General features: G+C 37.6%; 1 protein-coding gene across 2 annotated transcripts in view; it reads left to right on the top strand.

The window, feature by feature from the left end:
• The window catches only part of LOC132852222 (AT-rich interactive domain-containing protein 1B-like), a 211,666-nt gene that overhangs the window by 23,015 nt on the left and 175,684 nt on the right, over window positions 1-12,967 (top strand). For both annotated transcript variants that reach the window (XM_060879303.1, XM_060879302.1), the window contains exon 2: window positions 7,563-7,757. In XM_060879303.1, coding sequence (XP_060735286.1) covers window positions 7,563-7,757 — 195 coding nt within the window. The remainder of the gene's footprint in view (window positions 1-7,562; window positions 7,758-12,967) is intronic.

Genomic DNA, 12,967 nt, shown 5'->3' with positions numbered 1-12,967 from the left:
AATTTAATTTGCTAATCCTATGATAATCGTTTCTATCCTGCTACTTTTAACACTGTCCAACAGTTAAATGTCCATTTTTTTTTTAATTCAATGTTACAAGAATAAAGTTTCATGAAAGTTTCATCCCACTCACATGTTCAAGATCCTGAACATTCAATCCTTTAACAAGACACACAAGAAATGTGATTCTGCATCATCCCTAGGCTCATACTTTTTATCCATTCCTTCCTTTTCGCTTCTTATGGCGCGAGTGGACCATGTGTGGAAGATCATGTTATTGTGACACGCACTATAACCGTATTCATTTGTTTTATATTTGTCAGCTAAGAGTTAAACTTCTCCTTCTATTCTCTTTGATGACATCAGTATTGCCTTTGCATCCATGAAATTAATTTTCTAATCTTAGTCAGCAGGAGCGTGGAATTTGCACAGATTAATAGCAAGCCGTATCTCGTCCCCATGCTGTCTCTTGCTCACAGTTTATTTGAAACACCGGCTCCTTTTTCTCTCGTTAGTGTATGAATTAGGCTCCATCATTGTTTCTGAGCCTCTGTTGAGCTGCAGGCATCATCTGGTAATAGCTGCCCTCGTTTCTAAAAAGAGTCTGTGTGATTGGGTTGTGTTTATGGGGAATTTTTTTATTTTAGCTATCTGGTTTAATTTTCATTACTTTTTAAAAAGTTTTTTTAAAGTATATACAGTGGTGTGAAAAAGTGTTGACCCCCTTCCTGATTTTTTTTTTTTGCACGTTTGTCCCACTTTAATGTTTCAGATCATCAAACAAATTTAAATATTAGTGAAAGATAACACAAGTAAACACAACATACAGTTTTTAATTGAAGGTTTATATTATTAAGGGAAAACAAAATCCAAAGCTACATGGCCCTGTGTGAAAAAGTGTTTGCCCCCTAAACCTAATAACTGCTTGGGCCACCCTTAGCAGCAAGAACTGTTGCAATGGGTCTGTTACAGCACTGTGGAGGAATTTTGGTCCTCTCATCTTTGCAGAATTGTTGTAATTCAGCCACACTGGATAGTTTTCAAGCATGAACCGCCATTTTAAGGTCATGGCACAGCATCTCAATAGGGTTCAGGTCAGGACTTTGACTAGGCCACTCCAAAGTCTTCATTTTGTTTTTCTTAAGCCATTCAGAAAGGGACTTGCTGGTGTGTTTTGGATTATTGTCCTGATGCAGAACCCAAGTTCGCTTCAGCTTAAGGTCACGAACAGAGGGCCACACAGTGTCCTTCAGGATTTTTTGGTAGACAGCAGAATTCATGGTTCAATTTATCACTGCAAGTCTTAAAGGTCCAGAAGCAGCAAAACAGCTCCAGACCATCACACTACCACCACCATATTTTACTGTTGGAATGATGTTCTTTTTCTGAAGACTTTTTGGGATCATCAAAATGTTTTCTGGCAAATCTGAGATGAGCCTTTTCTTTATGCTCAGCAGCGAGTTTTGACTTGGAACTCTGTCATGCAGGCCATTTTTGCCCGGTCTCTTTCTTATGGTGGAATCATGAACACTGACCTTAACTGAGGAAAGAGAGGCCTGCAGTTCTTTGGATGTTGTTGTGAGGTCTTTTGTGACATCTTAGATGAGTCGTTGCTGCACTCTTGGGGTAATTTTGGTCGGCCTGCCACTCCTGTGAAGGTTCACCACTGTTCCATGTTTTCACCATTTGTGGGTAATGGCTTTCACTGTGATTTGCTGGAGTCCCAAAGCTTTAGAAATGGCTTTAAAACCTTTTCCAGAGTGATAGACCTCATATACTTTCTTTCTCATTTGTTCCTGAATTTCTTTGGATCTCTGCATGATGTGTAGCTTTTGAGGATCTTTTGGTCTACTTCACTTTGTCAGTCCGGTCTTATTTAAGTCATTTCTTGATTGTGAACAGGTGTGGCAGTAATCAGGCCTGGGTGTGGCTAGAGAAATTCTGATTAGAATAGAGAAATAAAATTTATATATATATATATATATATATATATATATATATATATATATATATACATATATATATATATATATATATATATAACCTTTTCATTTGCTTAGTATTAACTAAGTATAATATTTGTCTATTAGAAAAATCTAGGTATTGGAATTATTATTAACTATTATTAATCTCATTTGTTATTAATGGAGCGCTTTGTAATTTCTACAGCTCTTTACTTCACATGAGATGATTTGCAAGTGCAATTAAAACTGACAACCTTTTTCTTCAACCTCCTGAAAGCGTTCATGCCTTGTGGAATCTAGAAGCAAAACGCACAGAGATGAAAATTCTCTATACTGGGAAAATGTTAGAGGTAAAGTAGTGGATTTATCACATGGTAATATCTCAGTTTTACTGATGTAGATTTCATATTTAATGATTGAATTTATAGAATTCTATAAAAAATGTCTATTTTGATGTTATGAGTTACTTAAAAATGAAAGATGCTTGTTAGACTAAAGTTGAAATATTAATTTTCTTAACTTAATTTACTTTAAGTTTGTAGCAGCAAACCAAACACACACGCGCACACATACACACACACACACACACACACTCTGTATTCTAACTTAAAATAAATAAAAAAACATAAACAACCTGTTACGTGTCTCGTTAATTAGCATAATGCTACATTCACACATCCAGCGAGTCACCAATTCATTTCCAACATACAAACTCGAGGTGGTGTTTATAGATGTTTGTAGATGTTCCACTACATTACATGGTTAAAAAAATCGCAATTGTTTGTTAATAAAGTAAAAATGTGGGAATTTTTGTTGAAGACATTATGCTAGTTAACAAGCTAGCTAGCTGTTTAGCCAAGTAGCACTCAATAAAACTTAGGCTGCACATTATAGCTGTAAGAATAAAGTTCTGTACAATCTGTGTCATGTAACACGAAATCTGTACAGCAGTCATCCGGGTGTAATCCGGTACGTAAGCGATAACAGGAGTATTGTATATGTTCCACAACCTTACATGGTTAAAAAAAATCACAATTTTTTTGTTAATAAAATAAAAATTGTAATAAATGCCATGCCACTGTGCTATACGAAAAAACTTCCTGTTGCTGTAGTAGAAAAATACTCAGCTTCAGAATAGTAATAGTAAATGTCAAGCTGCATCAAAACTGATTATTTCATTTCTTACATCTCACATCCACCTCGTTCAGAATATTTAATAACTGGAATCATAATAGGTCCAATATTTAGCGCTTTCTAACAAACCCGTGCTTTTATTTCTTTTACTGCTTTAATTTCGTAGATACACCTATCCGTTTGAGTCTGACTGACTATTGATTTTTCTTACAGAGCCATCCAGCATTATAGGGAAAAGTGCCTGTGTGTGTTTGTGTGTTTGTGTTCTGTACATCTGTGTCATGTTTTGATTGAAGCACAGACTCGCTTTCTGAGCTGATCGTTAACCTGCGGCTCTTATAAAACTCACAACGAACACACAGTCTGTACAGCGCTGGAATGAACAGCCTCATGAAAAAAAAAGACACCCACTAAAATCTGATATACAATCAAGCCACATTTCTGTAGAGTCTAAATGGAATTATGATAATAACCGTTTGCAGAGCACCATTTTAATACTCATTTGATCTCAATATGCAGCCTGCTACCTCGTAATCTATTCCTCTTTTTTTTTTTTCTTTTTGCGCCAAGTGTTTTCTTGTTCGCTGATTAACAACTTTGCGCATTAAAACGAGCAGATTTAAAGCGTTTTGAAGTCGTAAAATCAGAGTCGAAACAACTCGGAGAAGCAATTTAATCAAATTTGGTGGCACATTCCTGACCTAATTTTGTAGTTTGTTGGATAATAGCTTTATTTTGCAATATACACGCAAGACTTTGAAACAGAGCGAGTTCATAAATTCAATTTGAGCTTTATTACTGCCTTATGTAGACCTACATTAAAACACAGAGTGGATGGCTTCCTTATTCAGGCAGAGCCGAGATCACGTTTGTAATTTTGAGCTATGGCTTCCTACTTCAGATTTATTCACTCCTAATCTGCTCAAATGCGTTCTTGTTTTCTCTTTTTTTATATGAAATTGTGCATTTTAAAATTTGATGTCGTTTATGTTTGTGAGGCATAGTGTAGTTACTGTGGAACATAGTGGGAGACGTTCTAGTATTATACTATCGTTATTTATATTTATATATTTTTGTGATCTCAAGAAAGCAAGCTATTTGCCAGAGATAGTAGATTTATTTAGCAATAACTGTGCTTTTATTAGCATCATGAACTAAATGAACTAAAGAGGCTTGTAGATGCACTTTGGTCAAAGGGAAAAAAAAGCTTTCAAGATCTGACAAGCCTTAAATAACTGACCAATAATTGCAAACAGGCAGAAAAAAAACATCTATTAAAGAGTATTTATTTTTAGTATTTATGCCAGATGTGGTGACCAAAAAAGTCTGACCTTGAGGTCAGCTTTAATAAAGGAACCTTCTGGACTTTTTATAACCTTGCAGTTATTTATTTATTTCTTTATTTCTTTCTTTATTTATTTATTTAATATGTTATTGGAAATACATAGATAAAGTATTAAGTTAATAGCCTCTAAGTTGATCACAATGATGCTTAATTCAATAACCGCATTCCTGACAACTACAGTATATTAAAACCACCTGCCTAATACTGTTTTAGATCCTGCTGCATTGCACTGTTCAGCTCTGAAACATTGAGCCATGGACTCCACAAGACCAAAGATCTGGCACTGAAACATAGGTAGCAGATACTTTAAGTCTTGTAGGTTGTGAGGTGGAGCTTCTACAGATCAGTTTGTCCAGCACATCCGACAGACGCTCAATCAGACTAACTTGAACTCTTTGTCATGTTCCTCAAACCATTCCAGAACAAATTTTTGCATTGTTTCAGGACACATCATCATGCTGTATAAGGTCACTGCCGTAATCCTTACGCTTGTTTGTTTTTCCGTCTTCAGCTTCACTACAGTCACTTGCTGCATAATATACTCTCATTCTACAAGATGATCAACGTTATTCACTTCACCTCTCAGTGGCTTTAAAGTTATGGCTGGTCGATGTACCTATACCTTATCACAATCTAGCTATTTATTTAACTCCATCGCAGCACAAGCAAGCTTTTTCAATACCAACCTAATACTTTAAAACATTGGCTACATGTAAGATAGATAAACTCCATATAGACATGTGGGAGTTTTTGTTAAAGACAGTATGCTAGTTAACAAGCTAGCTAGCTGTTAAGCCAAGTAGCACTCAGTAAAGCTTAGGCTGCTTATTATAGCTGGAATCTGTACAGCAGTCATCCGGGTGTAATCCTGTAGCTGTTTTTACAGCAGGCCGCATCATGGTGTGCTGAAGTGGCAGTAGATTAGGCCTGGGATTTCCCTACATTTCAAATAGACCGATTGGTTCTGCTGCTGCTGCTGTTTCTGCTTTCCTGCAGTTGCCCTCATCTCGCTATCTGCTGTCACTTTTACTCCACAAACATCTAAAAAAGGTTCTTTTCATCTGTAATGATAGCCTGTGTGTCGGTCAGACAATTCAGAGAAGAGGCTGGAGTGACTGCTGGAAAATGCAAATAGGCAAATAAGGGAGCATTTTTTCCTCAGAAAGCATCTCTTCAATCTGGGGGATCTCCAAGCTCACTTCCTGTTCTGGTGTCAGCAATAAGATTTGCTTGTATTCTGCTTGTGTATTCTGTCTTTTTTTTTTTTTTTTTGGTTCAAAGCAATTCCTCTTGAGCAAATGCCTTTACCGTGTCCCATATCACCAATGGCACAGTGGCCCACATTCGCACTTTCATCAGCGCTGCCTTTTAGCTGCTGATACCTAATTAACGGTGCTATATATTTGAATGGATTGTCCAAAGCTGAATTTTACACGCTTGACTATGTCATGACTGCTAATTGTTCAGAGGTAAGGTGTAGTGGATTAGAACAGTGCAACTGCATGGGCAAAGTATTTATGGACAAAACGTTTCAACATAAAGGCTTAGTGTGACAACTTAGTGTGGTTTTTTTTCCCCCCCCAAATACAGGGCAAATCTGAAGTCTGGATGCCCGGGATATGCAGATTTCATACAATAGGCATAATAGACATGAGAAAGAAAAAAAACTCTGCTTACTTTCTATAAAACTATTACAAAACAAAAAAAACTTGTTGTACATGTTCCTTATTTAGTATTTATTCATAATAAAACTCTCGAAGGTTTCTAACAATTTAGAATCACATAAGACACCTTACAGTGATGCATCCCAGCTCAATGCTGTAAGCATTGGGCTTGGACCCGCCTCCTGCCGCAAATACACACATCAGCTAAGAAGCATCTTATTGACGATATACAATTTTTACTTAAAACTCTCCTGTAAATATCGTAACATGCGCAATACATCACCTTCATGTTAGATATATCAAGGAAAAATAAAGATGTTTGCCAGCAACGGGGTCACAGACAAAATATGCTAAACCAAGAACTATGTGGCTACAGACTCGTTACCTTTATCAGGAATTCACATATTTGTTTGTTTCATTTATTCTGTATCAAAGCAGCTTAAAAATAAATGAAAAAATAAATAAAAATGCAAATAAAAAGAAAAAAGCAAATAAATAAATATGTAAACAAACAAATAAATAAATAAAAAAATAAAATATATAATTTTTTGTTTTAATATTTTATTTATTTATTTTTAAGCTGCTTTGTGACCATTGTTAAAAGCACCCAAACCGCATATGAACACTTTTTATTTTACCACAGAGTGGAGGTTTCTCTTATTTTTTTTTATCCCAAACCTAAGTGAGTAGATGTGGGGGGAAATTTGGCTGTATTATATTTTGGTCATAATGCGTTTAAAGGGATTTATCAAAAACTTGCTAATATGCTTGTGGGTGGGAGTAAATACTCTATATTGGTATGTGTTGATGTTTTGTCACACATTAAGAGCACACAAGAACGCCATCATTTGCACTCTCTCTCTCTCTCTCTCTCTCTCTCTCACACACACACACACTGCACTTGTAATGTTTTTCATCTGAAATCAGACTACTGTATAAATGATTTTAAATGCAGTAAAAGTTTTATACAATTGAACATCTCGATAAGTCAACATGGAAATATATGTGTGCAAGTGCGTGTGCATGTGTGTGTGCGTGTGGAGTTCACAGAGGCATTCACCATCAAATATCCAGTGCTGGTATTGCTTAGGGATGCAGGAAAAGATCTGCACAGTGACTCTGACTGAAAAAGACAGCAGGAACAAATGCCATAAATCATCTGTGATCCAGCAGGCTGGCGCACACACATCAGACCTGACATAATCCACCCCGTCATGGATTCCACACTTTGGGTGACAGATTAATGTTAACCTGACATGCCAGAATTTTCCTGTTGACTCACTGAGTCATGAGGAGGGGTGGATGGGTTGGGTTTGAGTGTTTAGAGGAGTGGGGGGACCCTAAAATAAATCTAAAGCGCCCCAGGCAGGAACTGTCTACTCGTATTTTTTCACCTTTTCGGAGTCGCCGAGGTTTGAGGCTGGTTAGATAAATGCAGTGTCTGTCTTTTTTCAGGTGGGGTCTATGGACTTCATGGTGATGAAGCGCTCACAAATGTATGGGATGAGCAGCAGTCCGTACTCCCAGCAGCAGCAAGGTGTCCCCTATCCCAGTCAGCCGTACGGATCTCCTTCTACACACAGATACCCGATGGCCATGCAGGGAAGGGGACAGATGAGCATGGGCACGATGCCATATCCTCAACAACAGGTATGCTTTTATTAATCTTTATACCACAGCACTGTTGAAATATCAACTCGTATTGGTCAGAAGGTAAATCTAAACAAAAATAAATTATTAAAGTGTTTGCAGTGTGGTAGTCGGTACACAAAATCATCAGACATGTCCATCGTCTCCGGTGTCCATCCATCATGTTTTATTTCTTGCTCATAATAGAATTTATTTAAATACAATGTTTTACATGAGGGTGTTACCATTCTTTGTCCAAGACAATTCAAGAGAACATTCATTTACTCGTATCTTATCCTATAATTTGGTTGATCATCCTGTCACTCAGGCAACAAGGGACATTTTTCTCTGTCTCTGTCTGTATATGAAATGCAGAACAGAAACATTTACTCATGCTGCACTCAGATATCGCTCTTTAACCATATACAGTATATGTTATAATGAAGTTAGAACCTGTAAGATTTGTTTTTTAATTTCACGTGAGGTTTTACGTCCCATTGACCAATTTGCTGTGTTTGGCCTTCTTGGTCCACTAAAGCTGTCTGAGTTATTCTGAGCTTCACTCCGCGTCCCCCTGCCATGCTGCTATATTTAGCCAGGCTTGTTGCTCATAGATTTAATGTGTCTCCAGAGAGCTGTTGGCACATAAGGCCTCCTGCTCCCAAGAAAACCTGACCTCTTATAATCCCTACCAAGATGAGAGAACGTAGAAGCTGTGAAATAACAACAACATTTTTTACTACAATACTAAGGGAAACTGAGAAGAACCGGATCCAAGCACACGGTCAGCTTAAGGAACATTCATGTAGCGTGTGGTTTATCCAGCAGTTTGGCACGAGACCGATGCTGATCTTGGAATAATGTCAATGTTTGCTTACTCATGTCAGTGTTTGGCGTTTGTCCCTCAGGAGGATTATCGTTTGTATCTCTGATTAAAGTTAGACCTCTAATGAGTGATATTTTGGCTTTGACGGCATTGAGCACTTGGCAGTGTCTTCGAGGTTTTCTTCTGATCTTCACAAAGACTGCTTCAGGCTGTCATTTGGCACCGGGTTGTACCATTTAAATTCAAGACTGGAGTCCCGAGGAAAAATGAACTGGTACACCCATTGTCTTACGGTTTATTGAATTTACGGAAAAGAATCATTTGCGCTGTACAGTCAGTTGCACTACAGCTGTGGAAAATCATTAGTTACATTTGTTTAGTTATTTACGTTCTTTAAAGTGTCCCATCGATGTGAAGTAAATTAAGATAAAAACACTGTCTGTCCTAACAAACGCAGTGCTTTAAGGAATTTATTCACATAGAGTGTATGTCTGGTGAGAAATAGACATGGATTTGCTGTGAATGGGTATGTGCTCAGTTTGGTACTTTCAGATCGCTTGGACCGGCAAGACTGGATTACGTCACCGGCATCTAACAGTGACCCCGGTGACCTCACTTCTGCTGTCATCTGCTCCCTGCAGTTTGTGTGTGTGTGTGTGTCTTCAGCATGGCACAAGACAAAGCTACACAAGACAAAGCTAGACACTCAGCCACTGAATGCAAATTCCCTCTTCAAAGCCGTAATTTATACAATACCTTTGGAGTAAGCAGGTTTAGCACTTATGCTAGCTCGGAGGTGAATGTGCATCCGCAGAGCTTTGAAAACTGAATAATCAACTAGAAGGTCGTGGATCTATGGGCAGAGATGGAAAATATGACAATATTTCAAAAACATTTTCACAAAATTGGAGGTAATTGGATTTTTAGTTGTATTTTAGGTATAAAATCTAGGCCTGTGAGACAATTTCACCAGATTACATAAGATTTAATCCAAAATAGGCATGGCTCAAACTAGAAGATGTTTCTTTTTTGGAGGGGTAAAGCATGTAGAAATGTAGAAAGAAATGTAGAAATACTGCTTCTGACAGTATCTCAATCTCAGCTACAGAATTTGTTTTTTTAATGCATTTATCACTTTGCTTTATTCACAATAGTCATACTGTTCTGCTACAGAGCCATACTCATTCATATATTTTTTTTATATTTTCTATATAGTTTTCCCTTGGCATGTACACATCATTAATTTTCTATTTCTGTTGTAACAATTTTTATTCAATTTTTAATATTTCATTTTATTATTTCCTTTTGTTTTTATTCTGTTTTGTTCGACTTCTATCACAAAGGATCAAAAAGCATTTCACTACATTTCCTACCCTGTGTATTTATGTGTATGACAAATAAATAATTCTTGATTTAAATCGCCTCAATAAGGTCGAAATTTAAACCATCCACAGGACGAATGAATGAAGGAACGCTGTGAATGTATCACCCAGCGTATCAACTAAGGTTCACTTTAATCAGTGTGGTCTTTATTTGTCTTTCACTTCATATCTAACTCTTTAAATGTTCTATTTATTTTAAATAATGGGATTTATATTTACTACTAAAATAACAGTTAAACGAATCATTATTATAAACCAGCAATACGTTAAACCAACTTATAAACGGACGAAACCGTGTTGTAATTTCTGACGCTATCAAAATCACACCATCACTCCAAACCCTTGTTTACTGTATAAAGAATATTCTCAGCGTCCTGCCTTACATGCACCTCGTGTCGCTTTTAAAATATTTATAGTGAGATTTTAGTCTCTCTGCTGTGAACCTCAGGTTTTTCCTCTTGTCTGAGTGATCCACTAACTTCTCAGGATGTGATGGGAGAAATTTCACCTTTCCCCTTCTCTCTCCAACGACGTGCCAGTTCTCTCTCTGACCAAGACACGCATGTGGCGAGACTGATTTCACAGAGTTAGCCACCTCAGAGGAGATCTCACCATCCATGCTGCTGTAAATGAAGCTGCTCAAGTGAGCTGCAACAGGACAAAAAAAAAAACCTGTTCTTTTCCTAGATCCTAGAGTTTTTAGTGCTGAATATCCGTTTTTTTTTTCTCTCCAACTTCTCATTAATTTTTGCTGAATGATGAAGTATACATGCACCAGCCGTGCAGTCATCTATGGAGAGAAAATTAGGCCTTGGGCAAAATTTTTAAGATGCGCCGAATTAGATAAATGTCTCGTGTTTGTGTCAGAGTGATCAGGAAATGGAGAGCAAACAGAAGGGAAGCAACATGAGCGCCCGCACTGATGACAGGAGTCGGGCTCTTTGTTTGGAAGTGGAATGAACTTGAAAGCAAAAGGCCTGCCAATTCCAGTGCAATTTCCTGTGATGCCAATGTTGGCAGACAGAAAGGAAAAAGAATTTGAAGGCAACATTAGCGTTTGATGTGCAGAGAAGAGAGAGACAGCCAGTGAAATGAAAGAGGGAAAATGTGTCAACAAGCCAGGAAAGGGACTATTACTGGCTGCTGCTGCTGCTTCTTTCTTGCCCATTCGCCTAAGTTAATAGAATCCGACCATTACACAGGAGTGGAAACGTTGTCTTGTTCTCCGCTGTTCTTGTACAATAACAGCCTGGGCCATTTTAGTTTGATTCTCTTTGAGTCTGCAGGCTGAGGCCATCGCTGATGGGTTTTTATTGAAAGAAAACCTGTGACTGCATTTGTACACACTTCTTTCTCCACAGGTGTGACCTTGAAACATCACGGCGCAGGGATCTTTTCTCTTGTAAAAACCCTCCGAGGCGCCAAAAAGAAACAGAATCTTGCTTTATCATGTATGTAAATAAGCACATTTAATATTAATAATCGCTGAATTAATTAATGGGATTGATTGTATGGCTTTTCCATAACATTTATAATAACTCCAGTCTTTAAGCTTGCTGAAGCACTTTGGGCTTGGGCTTTGTTTTTTTTTCCTCAACTCCCGGCATGTTTATATGCCGTCCTCTGGAAAGATGCCTCAAGGTGTTAAGAATGTGTCCGCTTTTAAACAGCTTTGTCATTGCAGAACGCATTCAAAGTTGAAAATGCTAAAACTTTTTAGAAACATGACCAGTAGCATTAGGTGCTTTTTTTTTTAGGTCATCAGTTAAAACATGGAGAACCGCACCAGTAAAAATTAGTCAGTTGATGTAGGAAGACATGTGGAAATAAACATTTCTAATAATTAATTTCCAATATTCCAAATTTTAAGAAACAGTTGCTCAGCCAAAGAAAAATGATATCCCACTTGGCTGCGGCTGCATAAAGTCTCATACAGTAGCACCAGAAACTTTTTCTTTCTCCAAAGCTTCAGTACACAACCATTTTAACACTGTTGTTCAACCAGTCATTATTTCACATATATTGATCCATCCATGCATTTTCTGTAGTACTTTTCCTACACAGGGAGCCTGGAGTCTATTACAGGGGATTCGGGGCACAAGGCAGGGGACGCTAACATACACACACTCACATACTATGGACAATCCAGAGATGCATGTCTTTGGACTAGTGGAGGAATCCAGAGTTCCCAAAAGAAACCTCTGAAGCACGGGGAGAACATTCTAACTCCTCACACACAAACACACAGAGGGCAGAGGTGGGAATCAAACCACCAACCCTATAGCTACTACTAATAAATGGTAAACTAGCTACAGAACTAGGTTAGTTAGAGAACATATACTAGGCAGGATAGTGCATGTCGCTGCTTTATTTAAAAAGAAAAAATATTTACTGGCCATTTTATTTGATATCGGTAGACATTGTTCATGCACTTATCTAATCAGCTAATCATGAAATACATGAACTCATACAGGTACATGTCAAGAGCTTCATTTAATGTTCACATCCATCTTGAGAAAGGGAAATTTATGATATCAGTGACTTGAACCGCAGCATGTTTGAAGGGTTGGTTTGAGTGTTTCAGAAACTGCTGATCTCCTGGGAGATTTTACACACAACAGTCTCTAAAGTTTGCACAGAATGGTGCAGGAAGGAAATAATCCTGTGAGTGGCAGCTCTGCAAGCTGAAACTCCACAGTGATAAGAGAGGTCAGAGGAGAATCTCCAGACTAGTTCAGACTGACAGGAAAGGGTAAGATAACTCGAAAACAACCACTCTTAACAGCCATGATGAGCAAAAATGCAGTTCAGAATGAACAATATGTCAAAGCTTGAGATGAATGAGTTACAACAGCATCAAGTACAGGCTCTTAACCAAAATCTGCATGCATGAAATTTCTAAACAGACATTTTGACCTGGGAAATAAGAAATACATAAATAAAATCAAAAGAGGACATATGTAGCCTTGAAATTGTAGCTGGTGAAGTATATACGTATCAGTGACAGGATCAGTTTGTCACTA

This window comes from Tachysurus vachellii, chromosome 10 (assembly GCF_030014155.1).
Source record: "Tachysurus vachellii isolate PV-2020 chromosome 10, HZAU_Pvac_v1, whole genome shotgun sequence".
Taxonomy (NCBI): domain Eukaryota; kingdom Metazoa; phylum Chordata; class Actinopteri; order Siluriformes; family Bagridae; genus Tachysurus; species Tachysurus vachellii.
The sequence above is the reverse complement of the archived record's forward strand: the minus strand, read 5'-3'. Positions and strand labels throughout refer to the sequence as shown.